Raw genomic sequence first — 17,935 nt, forward strand, 5'->3', positions numbered from 1 at the left:
CATGGTGGCGCATGCCTGTAGTCCCAGCTATTCGGGAGGCTGAGGCAGGAGGATCGCTTGAGCCCAGGAGTTTGAGGTTACTGTGAGCTAGGCTGACACCACGGCACTCTAGCCAGGGCAACAGAGCCAGGCTCTGTCTCAAAAAATAAAAAATAAAAAATAAAAACTTGGTCATGTCTAATGATAGCAGCAATTTTGAAGTAATTATTGTCATTAATGTGAACATATGTCAGAAGGCTGGTATGATCAGCCAGTGTCTCTCAATTTGAGTGTCTTCATGTTTAAGTTCAGGTTATGCATTTTTGGCAAAAATGCATTCTCAGTGTATCTCCAAATACTTTAGATGATATCTAGTATTATTTTTATTATTATCAAATTGTGTATTATCTAACTTTGACTCTGTGTGTAGTTTTCTGATTTTTTGAACGATTAATTTGGACTTTAATTTACCTCTTTATGACTTTCTGAGTTTTGACTTTTTGGAGTTGGGACAAATAATATAAATTATTAGGTTTCCTTATAAAGCTATAAAATACATTATGATTTAAAAATATATAGTATTGACCCACAGTAAAATTCTGTCTCTGAATTATCTGTTTTTTATTTCCTCATTGCTAAGATACAGTAGTTTTTTCCTTACATTGTAACATTTTGGATAATAGACTACGTCTTATAACCAGTAATATATAATAACATACCAAACTATTTTATAATAAATTGTGTCCTAGAATTAGAAAAATAGTAAATATTACTGTACTTATGAATTTTACTGAGTATTATTATTAGCTTACTGATTATTACAGATTAAATGAATTAACAACTAGATGTTGAAATCAATTGTCTAAAAGAATATTAAGTAAATAAATACACTTAAATTAAGGGAGAATCTTAATTAACACTAATAGTATTTGTTGCTTTCAATATGCAATTTAGAATTGTATAAAATGTAATTGCACAGAAGCATTTAGGTCTTTTGGGTATGCTAATAAATAAGCCAACATGTATCTCATTTCAGATCACCAATGTTCACAGCAGCAGGGCTCTTGATGTTCAGTTCCTGGACTCTGGCACTGTGACATCTGTAAAAGTGTCAGAGCTCAGGGAAATTCCGCCTCGGTTTCTGCAAGAAATTATTGCAATTCCACCACAGGTACAATGTTACCAGCCTGGGAGATTTGCTGGAAGAGATTTGGATGTGTTTATAATCATGTGAGATGCCCTCTCAGTTTTGATCTAATTAATGTTCAAAGACCTAGTTTGTAAGAAACTGGAAATTGTCCAAATGTGGTTGTCTACTTGTTTTCAGAAGTAAATCTTAACTGACTTAGACAAGAAGACCGGTCATATTTACAGAATATTGTTTGATAAATGTTTGTTTTCAAGTACACTGAGTCATTAGACTCTATTGTCAGTTATTGTCTGAGTCATGAGGCTGTATTGTCCAATTAGAGATTCCATTGTAATAATTAGATGCCATTACTGACTTCTACATAGTTCTAGAATATTATATATGTTTATTTCTAGAGTTCGTAGTTTAATTAGGTAACCATTCTCTTTGGGAATCTGTTTATCCTTAATCATTTTCTTAATGACTTTCCTTCCATACATTTTAATAAAAAAATTAACTTCAGCCAATCCTTTCTTTATTAGTGAACATTGAAATGATAAAGATTTTGAATTATTTTTAATTGTTCAGAACTACTTATCACCTTTAGAAGTAGAAGACTTTGTACAGAAATTAATATCTTTAAAAAAACTATTCAATATTCTATAATTTCAAACTGTCCCTTGACTAATATTTTTCAGAAGATACCTTCTGCCATCAAACTCAGTGAATAAAAGGTAGTTGTCCGTAATAAGCATGACTTTGGGCATCTCTCTCACTCCCATCACCATTGGCTTTTCTAACAATGACTGTTACAGAGAAGCTGTTTTCAAAATCATTTTTACTCTCTTGCTGCTCGGCCATAATATTGGAAATTGTTAGACCTTTAAGTGCCACTGTCACTTAATAACACCTCTGGCCTCTACATCCCCTTGTTGGAACAGCTGTGCAGGGCCAGCCTTACTAGAAAAGGTCCCCTGGGCTGGAGGGGAAGGAAGGATCTGTCCCACTGCTCTGACTGTCTGAAAGTTACACGGTAGTACCTTCTTCATGCTACAGCATTAACAATCACTACACATTTTTTCGTTAATCTTACCTGGGTTCATGACTTGACACACGTAAAGGCTATGGGTTGGGGGAACTTAAAGGCAGCTAGCCCAGGCATCTGGGTAACAGCATCTCCCAAGAGTCCAAGTCAGAGCAGCAAACAAACCGGTGACTGTCAGCCGAAGATGACCCGTAAATACTGAGTTTTGGCTCTTGCCTCTTACGGTATTTTGAAAATGTGAATCAGTTGCCAGGATTTTAAAATTTAAACATTTCACACAAAAATTGCTACCTTGAGCTTTTCTCTTGACAAATTGGGACATCTGACTGTACTGAGCCCTCCCCTTTGTGGGGCCGTGCTCCGCCTGGCTCCTCCATTGCCTGCTCAGCCCCTGCAGCTCTCGGAGTGCACTCTCTGCTCTGAGTGACTCTTTCCCACCCAGAAAGGTGCCACAGCCAGCTGGCACAGTGAGAGGCCTGCCACCCCTGAGGCAGGAGGGGCAAGGGAGGAAGAGGCTCAGAGAGGAAAGAAGGAATCCTGGGCGTGGGTTTCATCCCCTGCACAAAACTGCCTCCATCAATTCAAGGACTTGCTTGAGGTAAGGGAGTCCCCGAGGCCACCTTTCACTGCCTGCTGTAGCATCCTTCAGAAGAATGTGTGCAGTGGTGGTGGCAGGCAAAGAGCACTGGGGACATGAAGCTTTTAGGGATCTGTGGATTTCATTTTCTCTCACCCTCCTTAATTCTCCTTACAACCTCCTTCAGAAGCTGAGCCTGGCACCCCCGAGGTACTCAGGAAATGCTCAATGAAGCACCTAGACCTCCAAAAAGATTTTTGCAACAGGAGTCATATTTTCTCCAAATGACACTTCTTTTTTTTTTCTTTTTTTAAGTTGGGCTTAGAGGGAAGGCCTAAATAACCCTAAAGTCCCAACCCTGTCTTCGCAACTTTGTTATCTCACACAAGTTAGTCTCTCTGAGTCCATTTCGCCATCCATAAAATGGGGTCACCATACCTGTCATGCAGAAGTGTGGAAGACAGAGTATTTGGAGTGCCTGGTACAAGCCCTGGCCCATAACAGGAGTAAAGACAATAGAAGTAATAGGAATAGAGCCAGGAACATAGCAGATGCTCCAACTGAGAGCTGTGACTGTCAGCATGAGCTATTGTTGCTTGCTCTCTATCTTGGCAATATCTGACTTGTAGGAAAATGCTACTGACATTACTCATAAGTACCTATTTTATGATGGTGTGTTTGCTTTTCCATCATATTTTCTTTTCAGGCTATTAAGTGCTGTTTAGCAGATCTTCCGCAGTCTATTGGCATCTGGACACCAGATGCTGTGCTTTGGTTAAGAGATTCTGTTTTGAACTGCTCAGACTGTAGCATTAAGGTTAGTGTCTTATTTGTCCTGATATATTTTGAATGGGGGCTGGCAGCCATAAGGGCTCATTTGGTTTTTGTGAAAGAATTTTATCACACTGTAAACTGACACTTTCACATCTGACACATTTTTATATTCAAGAGATTGATTACATGTGTACCTATATTTCATGGTTTAATTGGTTTTTATGTAACAAGTTATCCTATATCTCTACTATTATTTTTAAACTCTTTATATACTTTTATTAATAAGGTAGCAGAGATGGTTCTCTGCTCCTGTTTTGCTGTATGATAAGAAATTATGTTCCCACATATCCCTTGATAAATTTTTCTAAAGATCATTTAAATAAGCCCTATATTTCTTTTTTTCCTAAATTAGAATGATTTTTGCCTCTTTTCCTAATGTTTATTCAAACTGCTGTATTTACTTCACTAGCTCTTGTTTCTTTTTCTGAACTTTTACATCTTTAAATTATAAATATCACTATATTTCTAAGAATAGAAATGTAACAAGATGATTTTTCCTCTTTTGTTATCTGATGCAAATAGTATTATCATTTTATATAAACATTTAACAGTGAAATGTCCTTGGGAAATATCTTTATGAAGACCTCTAAATTATTATTCTAACTAACACTGATTTTGCTATCTTTATTCTCCTCTAGGGTTTATAGTGTACAGTTACATGCTTAAGTATGTACTATTTTATATTCCTTAATTGTCACATAATAAATATTATTAATATTTTCTCAGATACCCTTTAAGCTCCTGAAGCCAGAATATTGGGTACTCAATAAAAATACTTTTTAACTGTTAGTTTTTAAAATTGTACTTCTTTATCATAAATATCAAAATGAATTAGCAGTCAGTATTTCATTAGTACTTCAAAGGATGAATTTAAAAAGATTCATTTTGGTAGGAAAAAAATTTTTTTAAGTAGATGGACTTCCTTGCTGTTTTCTCCCTCTCTTTATGGCTGTGCTCCTGCCTTTCATTTCTAGCCCTGTTTGATAAAAGATAGGTGTGGCTGTAAGTGTCTTATTTTTGTCATTCCTAAAATAAACCAGAGTTGCTGATGAGAATAATTAACAGCCACCTTGCCCTATGGGACACATGGCAGTACAATCCCAAATATCAATGTATGGTAATTCCATACAAAAACCCCTTGGGCAGAAAGAACAGAGGTAGGTAGTCAGAAGGTCTCCTGGGCAAACGGTTTGTAAAACTGCAATTTGGGCCTATTCAGTGGAGCTTTCTTCCTCTTTTTCTCCCCAAAGTCCTTTTCCTCCCATGTAATTGGGGAGGAGGGGAGGGGAAGGACATATGCTAGGACCCTACAAGGAATTTGAACCAGAGGTGCCTAAGGATATGGTGGATGTCAACACTTTTTCCTTCCCTTCGCAGTCTGAGGGTGCACCAGCCTTAAGCAGAATGCCTGGAGAATGTTTTCCCATCATTGTGATTATTTTTTTTATTGTTGATATTGGCCAATGAGCCCTTGGGGCTCAATATACTATTGTTTCTACTTTGAGTGTTTTGAAATGTCATTAATAAAAAACTTTTGATCATGATATATAGAATCACTTCCTTTCTCAGTGATAATGACCTGTAGTAAGCTATAAGGTCTTCTCAGTTTTTAAAAGTTAGTAAATTTTTCATTTCTATCAGGTTGCACTGTTTTCTAGACTAGTTTGACTTAGGAGCCAATTTATTGCTAAGCTGTGATAGATAATTTATCTTTACTTAAATAAAATGAATGTTAGCAAGTTTGGGGGGTTTTTTGAAAAATACTGTGTTTTAATATTTAGGGTTAATATAACTGCCTCTCAGAATTCAATGTGAACTTGGATTCCTTGAATTGTTTTTTTGTGTTTTCCAAAGGTTACGAAAGTGGATGAAACCAGAGGGATTGCACACGTTTATTTATTTACTCCTAAGAACTTCCCCGATCCTCACCGCAGTATTAACCGCCAGATTACAAATGCAGACTTGTGGAAACATCAAAAGGATGTGTTTTTGAGTGCCATATCCAGTGGAGCTAGTTCTCCTAGCAAAAATGGCAACATGCCCATGTCAGGCAACACACTTGTGTCAGGCAACACTGGACAGAATTTCAGAAAGAGCCTCACAGATGTCATCAAAAAGTCCGTGGTGGACCATACCAACTCTTTCTCCTTGGAGGAACTTCCACCCCCTGTGGTCTTATCAAAGCCAGGGGAACACATGGATGTGTATGTACCCGTGGCCTGTCACCCAGGCTACTTTGTCATCCAGCCTTGGCAGGAGATACATAAGTTGGAAGTTCTGATGGAAGAGATGATTCTGTATTACAGTGTGTCTGAAGAGCGCCACATAGCGGTGGAAAAAGACCAAGTGTATGCTGCAAAAGTGGAAAATAAGTAGGTTCTTGGACAAAGCATTTTATTCTACTCCTATGAAAAATGTGTAAAGTGATATCAAGAGTCTTAATCTCAACAGGGGGACTTTGAGCTGCATGAATGGGAATTTTGAGTGTGAAACAAAACCAATGAATTTTTCAGTTTTCTAATATTTAAAATGATGTCATTTATCTAAAAATCTAGAAACCATATTCCTGTTAAAACCTGATTATACACCTAAAATGAAGGTTTAGATGTTTTTCCATTAGAAAAATATTTTTTATTCAGAAAATAGCCATGTTTTTTCATTTAATTACTTTTTATTTTAAAAATAAAATGTTCATTGTGGAAAATTTAGAAAATGCGAAAAGAAATTAAAATCAACAAGCCAGGCATAACACTTATTGAACTACTTATGTATTTCTTCTAGTTTTTATCCATGCATATTTGTATAGTTGGTATATTATTAGTATGTATAATTTTGTACCTGCTTTTTTTACCTGACATTATGCTGTGGACATTTTTCCATGTGATAAAGTTTCTTCACAAACCTTTTTAATGATTAAATGATAGTTCATCATATGGAGAAATCATAATTTACTTATAATTCTCTTTTGTTATGTAGGGTTTTTTTCTCCCATATTTTTCATTATTATAAATAATGTTGAACATAAATCTTTGTTTGCATCTCTGATTATTCATGGGATAGATTCCTAAAAGAGAAATTACTTGCTGAAAGATGACAAAATTCTTGCTTTATGTTGTCAGTTGTATCCTAGCAGTGTGCTACCTTTTATAAGGAGTAACAATGCATATTCCACTACTTTTTGGCCTTGGAACTGGGAGAACCATACTTTGTTTAGCACTTTGGTCTGTTTTCTAATATTTTAACATTTGAATCCATGCTCTCCTCCCCAAAGCCCCTCATACTGTGGTTCCATCCAGTGAAGCCCAAGCATTCCACTCTCCACTCAAGCCTTGAAGCCCTGGGAAATGTCACAATTGCTCCTGTCCTGTCCCTTTGCCAACTTTCATAGGAGAAATGAATGAGTTTGTTGTTGCTGAACACAAAGAATTATTTTCCTCCCAAACACACACACACACACACTCCCCTCAAAACTCAATTTAAAAGGTCAAACTACTTTTTTTATATGGAATGCTTTCTTTCTTTCTTGAGATATCAAACAGGCATATATAAAATTTTGTCATTTTCGTGGGAGAAAAAAGCCTAATTTTTAACTCTCAAAAGTGAAAAGTGGCCAGATGCGATGGCTCATGCCTATACTCCTAGTAGCACTTTGGGAGACCCAGGTGGGAGGATCTCTTGAGCCCAGGAGTTTGAGACCAGCCTGGGCAATAGTGAGATCTAGTCTCTACAAACAGTAAAAGAATTAGCCGGACAGTAGTCCCCGCTACTTTGGAGGCGGAGGCCGGAAGAATAAGTGAGCCCAGGAGTTGGAGGCTGCAGTGAGCTATGATGACACCACTATACCCTAGCCCAGGCAATAGAGCAAGACCTTGTCCCAAAAATAAAAAAAGTGAAAAATATAATAGCTCTCATTTTGAAAGGCATACTTCTATGTTGCAAGATTTTCATCTTTAAAAAACCATTTTTGCTATATTGTGTTATTTACAACCATAAGCATAAATGGGTTTAATTCAATTTGTGTAAATTTTCATCAATAAGAACTCTTTGCAGGATAATTCAATCACAGTTAAAACCAAATTCATGCTACCCATCATCTGGGGGGCAGAATAATGATGATCGATAGTGAGGCGTTCCCTCGAGGAGGAAAGAGCTTGTGTGCAGGAGGAGGACCCATGAACTGGAGACCTACAGTGTGGGCCTCACACTCCCCACCCACCCTCATGGGTTGAACAGCTCTGCCCCAGGACTCTTGGGCTTTAACCAGTTAATTTGTCCCAGATAATCAAGGGATGTATTGTATTATAAGAACAAATTATCTGATACTTTTTTAAACTTCATGAAGTGAATCAATATAAAGTGTTTAGAGCTTATTTAAAACTCAGGACTATTAATATTTTACTAAATTTTGTTCCCAACTATGGTAAGTTAAGACTTAGGAATTTCAGATACCTTTTTTATTACAGAGGTTTCCAAATCTATCTCAGCATAAGAATAATCGGAAAACTTATTAACAATGCAGATTCTCCTTCCTTACCTCAGGCATTCTGAATCTGAAATCTCTGAGGTTGAAGCCCCAAAATCTGTGTTTTTAACAAACTCCAGGTGATGCCTGCAGTGAAATTGGTAATCTGGTCAAAACTGAAGCCTTTATTTAAGTTACTAGTTTTGAAAATTGAAAGTTAAATAGAAATACTACAGATCAATTTTCTGATGACTCTTTCTTCGCTGCTCTGTACCTCTTATTTATGGACTAAAAACACGGACCACGATCCTGTTGCCCTGTATGATTTAAAGATGATGCTATTGGTGGTTTCATTTCCTTTTGCACTTACACAAATTAGCAACCTGTACCAAACTGGCATTTCCACACGTGAAAATTTCTCTTCAGTTTGGTCTGAAGTTCTTAGTTATATAGCTAATCTTCATTTTAGTAACCATGATGATGGCTACCATTTTCCAAGTACCTATTATAAACCAAGTAATGTGCTAGGCACTTTTCACACATTATTTCTACATGTGAATTAAAATATTACACATGAGATGACTGAGGTTCAGAGAGGTTTTAAATAAAGAGCCCAGCGTGACACAAATGGAAAATGGCCCAAGTGGGGACTCTAGCTCAGGTCTGTTTGGTCCCCAAAGTTCATGTACTTATTATGCATCCTTTCTGTGTTCTAGTTATCTCTGGGATGCATGGAGCATTTCTTGCTGCACTTTGAGCCTGTCTGAAGGTTTCTCAAATTAACTCAGAAGCCCCCAGTCCAGGAGTGGGGAACCTGTGGCCTTGGGGCCACATGTGGCCTTCTGGATCCTTGAGTGTGGCCTTTTGACTGAATTAAAATTTTACAGAACAAATCCTTTGATTAAAGGGATTTGTTATATAAAGTTTGGATTCAGTCAAGGGGCCCAGTCATATACAGTGTTAAAAGTTTTTAAAGTTGACCCCTTCATAGATTTCTCATGGTAGTTCACCCTATAGCAGTTGAATGTGTTTCCTATACCCATTCTCTGCTAGGGGTTCGTTGGCTGGAGAAGCGGTCCAGTCTGGCCAGCCCCGGCGCAGCAGTGTGTTGCAGCACAGTGCCTGCTATTCCACTGGGCTTGTGGCTTATGGCTGATAAACCTGTTCCAGGGAATGACTGAACCTGCCATCTGCAGTGGAGTCCAATTCAACAGCATTCAGGAGCAGGAATCACCTCCAAGATACTTTCCTTTTAGCCATTATGAACGATCTTCATTTCCTTGGTGTAGTAATACTTTTTAATCATGTAATTGAGACTATAAACTTTAAAATGATCCTTCATATATTAGCCTTGATGTCTAGATTTTTCCTCATTTTAATGATGTTGATGTAGCCCCAGAGGGGAAAAGTATATTCGTGTGAACTTCTTTCTGGTGTCTGGAGCTCCAGATCTAAAACCACGCTCCTCTTCTTCCCCCATACTCTCCTACCCTTTCCAAGTTCCTATTTTAGGTGGTGGGTTGGATTTTTGTTTTGTTTTGTAATGTCCTTACTTGGCATGATTAAAATTGTCAACTTTTCATTCAAAACTGTTTTGTTCTCTCCCTAGCTGCCTTCCCGGTCTGAATTTCTCTTCCATTTCCCCACACATTCCACCCTTTATACTGGAGTGTTCGCTCTGCTGCCACCACCATGCCCTCTACAGTCTTCTGTGCTTTCTTCTCAAGCATTTCTCCAGCCGCAGCTGGCCCTGCTTGCCTCTGTCTTTCCATCTTCCAAGTACTGTGTGCCAAATATGTGGCTATCCTCTGTCTCCCCACAGTGAAGGGATCCCCTGGCTTTGTCCTCATCATCCTCCATGGCATTTGTTTCATTCTGCATCATGACAGTTGGCAGTTTATGTGTCTGTTTCCTTCACTAGCTTCGTGAGACCCGTAAAAGCCTCTTGAATGAGCAGATTCTATCAAATGAGCCAGTGGGAAAAGAAGCAGCAATTGCTTTAAAAACTTCTATGACAATATAGTTTTGTGTTTTGATAACCATCATTTGCATTAATTTTTCTTTTTATCATAAGATGTTACCCTTAAAGCAAGTGTTGACTTTGTGTGTTTTCTGTTTCTTTTTAATCCAATGCACATCCAGGTGGTACAGGGTGCTTCTAAAAGGAATCCTGACCAATGGACTAGTCTCCGTGTATGAGCTGGACTATGGCAAGCATGAGTTAGTCAACATAAGAAAAGTACAGCCCCTGGTGGATCTGTTCCGAAAGCTGCCCTTCCAGGCAGTCACAGCTCAACTTGCAGGTAATTTCTGTGGAACTGGAACTCGTGCTGCAGTATAGCTTATGTTGTCATTTTGTCCTGAGTACTTAGCAAGTTACTGAATTAATGGCCTATTGAGTTTGTTTTTTTCACTAATAACATCCCGATCATAATAGAAATCATTTCAATGATCTCTTAGAGTCATGCTCTACTATTATATCTGTTGTTTATATTTTCCCTACTCCTTTCTGTCTCTGAATTAATGTATGAGTATATTCTTAAAGCTATAATCTTAGCACAGGTATAATATTGCATTCTGCCTTTCTTCATTTAGCATTTTTTTCCCTAACTACTTCTTGGCGGTCATTTCATGGTTTTGCTTGTTACTTTTAATGGACAAAATATGCCATTTTATTCTTATTTCCCTATTGTTGAACATTTAGGTTGTTTATACTTTTCATTGTATGTTAAGAAAAACTCTGCAACTATGTATACTAGCTAAAACAAACAAAAAGCAATGGAAACAACCTAAATAGTCAACAGGAACAGAAGGATAATATTTCATTATTGTTATTGTGTAAGTTATTTATTGCATAAATTTTAATACTTTGACCTAATGGAGTATTACACAATCATAAAACATTCTTGGATCAGAGAATATGACCATTTTCAAGGCCAAGTGAGTTTCTCGTTTACATCACAGCTAAAGTCATGTGAGTACAATTTTACCACATTCACACCAGCCTCTGGACTATCATTAAAATTTGAGGAGCTAATTTAATAGCCATACAAAGATAACTCTTTGTAATATTGTCTAATGAGGTTTCCCTTTTATCTTTGTGAAAGCAATACAACTGTTGGTGATTCCCCTGTGAGCACCCTGCCATTAGGTAGCATGAGCAGTTGGATGAAGCTCCACCCAGAGGCCTGTCAGCATTAGCTGAGGGCGTGGAGGCCAGAAGGCACTCACCTGGGCTCTCTGTGTCCTGACACACTGGGATATGGGGAGTCATGGCCACGTGGTGCCATCCTGATCCCTTTGCTATTGCCCACAGTCTTCAGCCCTGCTTACCCCATATCTCGAACATAGTGACAGAAGTGATTTATCTCAGTAATGAAAGAAATTATGTATATAGATTCTTCTTTTACTTACTGACAGGCTTTTATTAGAAGGCTTATATTGCTTTATTTTGAAATATTTGCCAGTTTCACTGTGTCTTCTTACTAGAATTCAAAGGAAATTCCCAGGGTAATTGGATATAAAGCAAAAATGGCACTTTATACATGGCATGGCCACCAGTTAGTCTGCTTTGGACTGAAACCTCTGAGTAATGTCTTCAGATTTAATAGTTACTTGTTTTCATTTGAACTTTTTAATGTTTTGGTTTTGCTAACGACATGTTTTGTTAAGCATGACAGACTGCCCAAAGAAGGATTCTCAGTGAGGAATGAGTACAGGCACCATCATCCCCATCACCGGCATTGTGGCTAACAGTTACTGTGCTTACTGTGTGCTAGGGACCCTACAAGCCACCTTAGATCTTTCTTCTTGTCTAATCCATGTAGTTAGTGCTATCTGTTTCCCTCTTAGCACTGCTTTTGCTACATCTCAGAAATTTTGCTGCATCTCACAAATTTTGATTTGTTATGCTATATTTTCATTTTCGTTTGGCTCAAGATATTTTTAAATTTCTCTTGAGATTTCTTCTTTGACCTATGTATTACTTAGAATTGTGTTGTGTAATCTCCAAGTATTTGCAGATTTTCCAGCTATCCTTCTATTATTGATTTCCAATTCTATTAATTCCACCGTGGTCTGAGAGCATACATTATGTGATTTCTAGTATTTTAAATTTGTTAAGGTATGTTTTATTTCCCAGAATTTGTCCTGTCATGGTGAACATTCCATGTTAGCTTGAGAAGAATATATAATCTGCTGTTGTTGAAGTAGTCTATAGATGGCAATTATATCCTGTTGATTTATAGTACTGTTGAGTTTAACTATGTTCTTACTGATTTTCTGCCTGCTAGATCTGTCCATTTTTGATAGAGGGGTATTAAAGTCTCCAACTATGATAGTACATTCATTTGTTTCTCCTTGCATTTCTGTTAGGTTTTGCCTCATGTATTTTGATGCTCTATTGTTAAGTGTATATGCATTAAGTATTGTCATGTCTTCTTGGAGAATTGACCTCTTTACCATTATGTAATGTTCCTCTTTTTTTTTTTTTTTTTTGGAACAGAGTCTCACTCTGTTACCCCGAGTAGAGTGCTGTGGCGTCAGCCTAGCTCACAGCAACCTCAAACTGCTGGGCTCAAGTGATCTCCTGCCTCAGCCTCCTGAGTAGCTGGGACTACAGGCGCACACCACCATGCCTGGCTAATTTTTCTATTTTTAGTGGAGATGGCGTCTTGTTCTTACTCAGGCTGGTCGTGAACTCCTGAGCTCAAGCGATCCTCCCATCTTGTCCTCCCAGAGTGCTAGGATTACAGGAGTGAGCCACCACACCCAGCCTCCTCTTTATCCCTGATAACTTTGCTTGTACTGAAGTCTGCTCTGTCTGAAATTAATACACCTACTTCTACCTTCTTTTAATTAGGATTAACATGGTATATCTTTCTCCATCCCTTTACTTTTACTCTGTATGTATCTTTATATTTAAAGTGGGTTTCTTGTAGACAGTATATAGTTGGGTCTTATGTTTTTATTCACTCTCACAATCTCTTTTAATTGGTATATTTAGACTATTGATGTTTAAAGTGGTTATTAATATAGTTGGATTAATATCTGTCATATTTGTTTCCATTTTCCATTGGTTGACCTTGCTCTTTGTTCTTATTTTTGTCTTCCACACTTTTTCTGCTTTCTGTGGTTTTAATTAAGCATTTTCTGTTATTCCATTTTCTTTCCTTTTTTATCATATCAATTATATCTCTTTTTTTTACTTTTCTTAGTGGTTGTCCTATAGTTTACAATATACAACTAATCCAAGTCCACTTTCACATAAAATTATATTGTTTCACAAGTGGTATGAGTACCTTATAATAACAAAATAACCTTAATTCCTTCTTCTTGTCTCTGTATCATTACAGTCATTCATTTCGCTTATGTATAAGCATATATTATACACACACACACACACACACACACACACACACACAAGCATACATAATCAAATACATTGTTGGTATTATTATTTTTAAAAAACTTATCTATTAGATCAATTAAGAGTAAGAAAAGTAAGTTTTATTTACCTTTACTTATTCATTCTCTGATACAGATCCAAGTGTCTGACCTATATTATTTTTCTTCTCTCTGAAGAACTTCTTTTAACATTTTTCCCAAGGCAGGTCCACTGACAACAAACTCTCCCAGTTTCTGTTTGTCCAGGAGTCCTTATTTCTCCTTCACTTTTGAAGGATAAATTCATAGGGTAAAGATTCTGCTTGGTGAGTTTTTTTCTCTCAACACCCTACTCTTTTCTTGCTTGTGAAGAAGTCATCTGTGAAGTCAGATATCATTCTTGTCTTTGTTACTCTATAGGTAAAGTGTCTTTTTCCTCTGGCATCTTTCAAGATTCTTGTTTATCTCTGATTTTCTAAAGTTTGAATATGATATATCTAGATGTATTTTGGGGAGCATTTATCTTTCTTAATGTTCTCTGAGCTTGCTGGATCTGTGGTTTGGTGTCTGACATTAATTTGGGGAAAATTTGTAGTCATTATTGCTTCAAATATTGTTTCTGTTCCTTTCTCTCTTTTTTCTCATCTGTTATTCCCATTATGCATATGTTATACCTTTTGTAGTTGTCTCATATTCTTTAACATCTTGTTCTGGTTTTTTTTTTTTTTTCAGCCTTTTTCTCTTTGCTTTTCAGTTTTGGAAGTTTCTATTGTTGTAGCTTTAAGCTCAGAGATTGTCCCTCAGCCATGTCCAGTCTTCTAATGAGCCCATCAAGGCATTCTTCTTTTCTGTTATAGTATTTTTGGTCTCTAGCATTTATGTGTGATTCTTTCTTACAATTTCCATCTTTCTGCTTAAATTATCCATCTGTTACATTTTGTCTGCTTTTCCACGAAAGCCCTTACTATGTTAATCATAGTTGTGTTAAATTCCTAGTCTGGTAATTCCAACATTCCTGCCATATCTGACTCTGATTCTGATGCTTGCTCATTCTCTTCAAACTGTGTTTTTCCCTTTAGTATCACTTTTAGTTTTTTGTTGAAAGGTGGACATGATGTACTGGGTAAAGGAACTCTGGGTAAATAGGCCTTTAATATGTAGTGGCAAGGTATGTATGTGGGTGGTGGGGGACTGGGAGGCAGAAGTCTACCAGCCACTTTATTTCATTGAATTCTCCCCATGCTAGGAGGTTAGGTACTATTACTATAACTATCCTACGGATCGGGAAACAGCAGCTTAGAGTAATTAAGTATTTTGCCCAAGACCCCCACAGCCTTAACCCAGCAGTCTGCCTCTCCAGTGCATGCCTTCTTCGCTGTATACTTCCTTCTCAGAGTGAAAGTGTTGTTTTGAAGTCAAAGGCCTGAATTCAAGTCACTTAACTTCTCAATCTACCCCATAATTATTTATAAAATGACTAGCAAATCCCTGTCATAAGCTAATACCTGGATCAGATGAGAAAGTGAATATGAAATCACCTTTTAAACTAAAACATGTAGCACAAATGCATGAATATTTCTTTGTATACTAATGTCTAGAAACATAGTGTTGCTCTTGGGTCCCATCTGTGACCTCATTTCCTTTTCCAGCCTCACCTGTGCCAAGCCTTCTTTCTTCCTGTTGACTTGCTCTTAATTTGCAAAAATCTACCTGGGCATCAGATTACTCATCATGAAGGGAGAACCACCGCTTTTAAAAAAAAAATCAATTGAAAACATATGCACAGGAACTATATGTGATAGAGAGTCCATCTCCCTTGCTCCAATGTAGACATCCACAAGAGAGAGCAGTGACATAGACTGGAAATTCATGGGAGCCACCTGTTGTGACGTGGCCATTGGAGTCATCACTTTGGTAGACTTTGTTGTCATCCAGCCAAGCCCTTTGAAATATTTGGTAATATCCCTAGATCCATAGAACTCTATGGAATCTAAGTGGAACTCATGGGAGTGTTTAAATTAGAATGCTTTAAGGATTCTCTAGGGACCTTGGGATTAACCCTTACCCACTCACAAATAGTGTCACTGGATGATTACCCTCTCAAGGTTCCCAGTGAGCTGTTGCTTCATTACATATGACCTTGACATGAGCATTCTTTGCATTGTGGCTTTGCACACAATTTCCTAGATCATATAAGTAAGGGAGCCATACTGTGGGGTCATCTCTTACCTTACTGATGAAGCTCTATAGAAAGATTACCTTTTTCCTTGCTAAATAACATGACTCAAAAATCGTCAGGGCTGCTGGAGATAAAATGAGAATTTTAGCCTTCTCTTGTGGGAAATTCTTAATAATCAAGGAATTTAGCCCACTCACTATAATACATAGAAAATCTTCCAAGATTATGTCTAAAACTCCTAGACCTTCATTCCTTTGGGGCTTAATTTATTGTTTGTCTAATCCAGTATATGTGGAGTTAATTTATATTAGTTTAATAATATTTCTTGAAAAATATATGTTCATGCCTCAATTTTGTTTTAAAATCTAATCTGATTTCTCAAGTTTGAAAGTTGTAGAGATTTAGAGATGCGTGGCGCTTAAAATTCATCTGGTTCAATGAGTTTCTTTTATGATAAGTGAGACCTGAGAGATCAACTGATTTCCCCAAGATCATACCACCTGATAGGGAAGAGCTGGAAATAGTAACTGAGTCTCCTGACTTTCAATCCAGTGCTTTTTCCATGGTGCTGTGTATAATTTTGAAAAATTACACCATAAAGAAATCATACAACAATTATTTTTACTATATTTGGTCCTTAAGGAAAAAAAACTTTTAAGAGAACTGTCATTAATATCATTGATATTGATATTTTATTCCTCCAGCTATCTCAATTACTAGTTTAAATCTGCATATATTTTATATACAGGAAATGTGCAGTAGTCATTATTACCTCATTTTATAATACAGCGTTAAATCGCAACTGAAACTTGTGTCCGTATGTAAAAGCTTACAGACGTGACTTCATTCAGAGTAGAAAAACTGTAAGCTGGACTTTTTAGATTGCTCAGCAACTGTTTTTCAGCTTAGGCAAGTCTAACCTGGGATGCTTAAGCTACCTTGGAATTGCGTAAATAGCTTTCCATTATAATGGATCAAAGAAAGGCTCCTTTGACCCCTCACTGCTCCCTTTCCTCTCTTTCTCCTAGGAGTGAAGTGCAACCAGTGGTCTGAGGAGGCTTCAATGGTGTTTCGAAATCATGTGGAGAAGAAACCTCTGGTGGCACTGGTGCAGACAGTTATTGAAAACACTAACCCTTGGGACCAGAAAGTAGTGGTCTATTTAGTGGACACATCACTGCCAGACACTGATATCTGGATTCATGATTTTATGTCGGAGTACCTGGTTGAGCTTTCAAAATTTAATTAATCATTGCTTCTGAGACCTTGACAACTAATTCAGATTTTTTAGCAATAACATAATGTAGTAGGCTTTTTAAAAAATCTTATTTCTGCTACATGGCTCTGACTGCTGTGGGGGATTGAAAAGAATATGCTTAAGTTAGACAAAAGATATTTAACGAGTTTTGTTTTAACAGAGTTGACTTTGAAAAGAGAATTAAACTTGAATTATTATTATAATATTAGAATAAAAATGTTTATCAATATAAAACCTGACTACCTTGTAATTTCTAGGCTTTATGATCTTAAGATGAAAGTTTCCTTTTACATTCATGTTGTCTTCCTTGTAGTGCTGAGTTGTTCTCCAGTTAAACTGACAGTTTTATGACTTAACTCTACCCTGATGTAGTGGTGTATCCCAAAGCAAGTGATCACCAAAGCATGTGAAGATTTAGCCTCGGGCTTTAGCACATCAGCATTGCTAGAGGAGCAGCCAGGCAAACCAGCATGCTCCTCACCCCAAATCTTGAGTGGCTTCTTATTGCCCAGGGAGTCCAGACCTAAAACCCAGGCCTTCTAAAATCCCCTAGCCAACCACATTGTCCACCACTACCTGCCTCACTGGACCTTTATCTGGTCACTGAACCCCATACATGTTCATCTAGGACTACTGACATTCTAAAGCAAGTCTTGCTCCTGTCCAAACCTCACTTACCTGCTCTCTCAGCCTGCAACTCATTCTCCCCACCAGCACCATTTTTGCCTGTCAGGACCCTACCTGACCTCCCAGGCTGACCCTGAAGCCTTCCCTGGTGCTCCTTTCTACTCCACTGTACTTTGATTATGTCTACCTTGGTGCCCTTACCTTAGTTGTGCTTTGTAGTATATAACTAGTTGTCTGTGCACCAATCACCCCAGCTAAATTGTGGGCCCCTTGAGGGAGGTATGGGTCTCAGTCATCTCTTTATCCAGTGATGTTGGTAAATGTTTGACAGCTGGTTTTGTTGGGTGGGGAGGTGAGCCTTGATTTGTAGTATTTGACAATTCCCATGTTATCAATAGTCTCACCAATGTTGATTTCCACCTGATAATGTGACATCACTGAATTTGGAGTTGGGAAAAAA

The 17,935-nt window shown here is 37.5% G+C and overlaps 1 protein-coding gene across 1 annotated transcript in view; it reads left to right on the plus strand.

The window, feature by feature from the left end:
* Positions 1 to 17,082, plus strand: part of TDRD7 (tudor domain containing 7) — a 58,266-nt gene extending 41,184 nt beyond the window's left edge. Inside the window, exons 12-16 of the mRNA XM_012638260.1 lie at positions 1,016 to 1,150; positions 3,437 to 3,547; positions 5,419 to 5,936; positions 10,169 to 10,329; positions 16,619 to 17,082. Coding sequence (XP_012493714.1) covers positions 1,016 to 1,150; positions 3,437 to 3,547; positions 5,419 to 5,936; positions 10,169 to 10,329; positions 16,619 to 16,839 — 1,146 coding nt within the window. The 3' untranslated portion in view covers positions 16,840 to 17,082. The remainder of the gene's footprint in view (positions 1 to 1,015; positions 1,151 to 3,436; positions 3,548 to 5,418; positions 5,937 to 10,168; positions 10,330 to 16,618) is intronic.
* The last annotated feature ends 853 nt before the right edge of the window (positions 17,083 to 17,935 follow it).

This window comes from Propithecus coquereli, unplaced genomic scaffold, assembly GCF_000956105.1.
Source record: "Propithecus coquereli isolate 6110/MARCELLA unplaced genomic scaffold, Pcoq_1.0 Scaffold128, whole genome shotgun sequence".
NCBI lineage: Eukaryota > Metazoa > Chordata > Mammalia > Primates > Indriidae > Propithecus > Propithecus coquereli.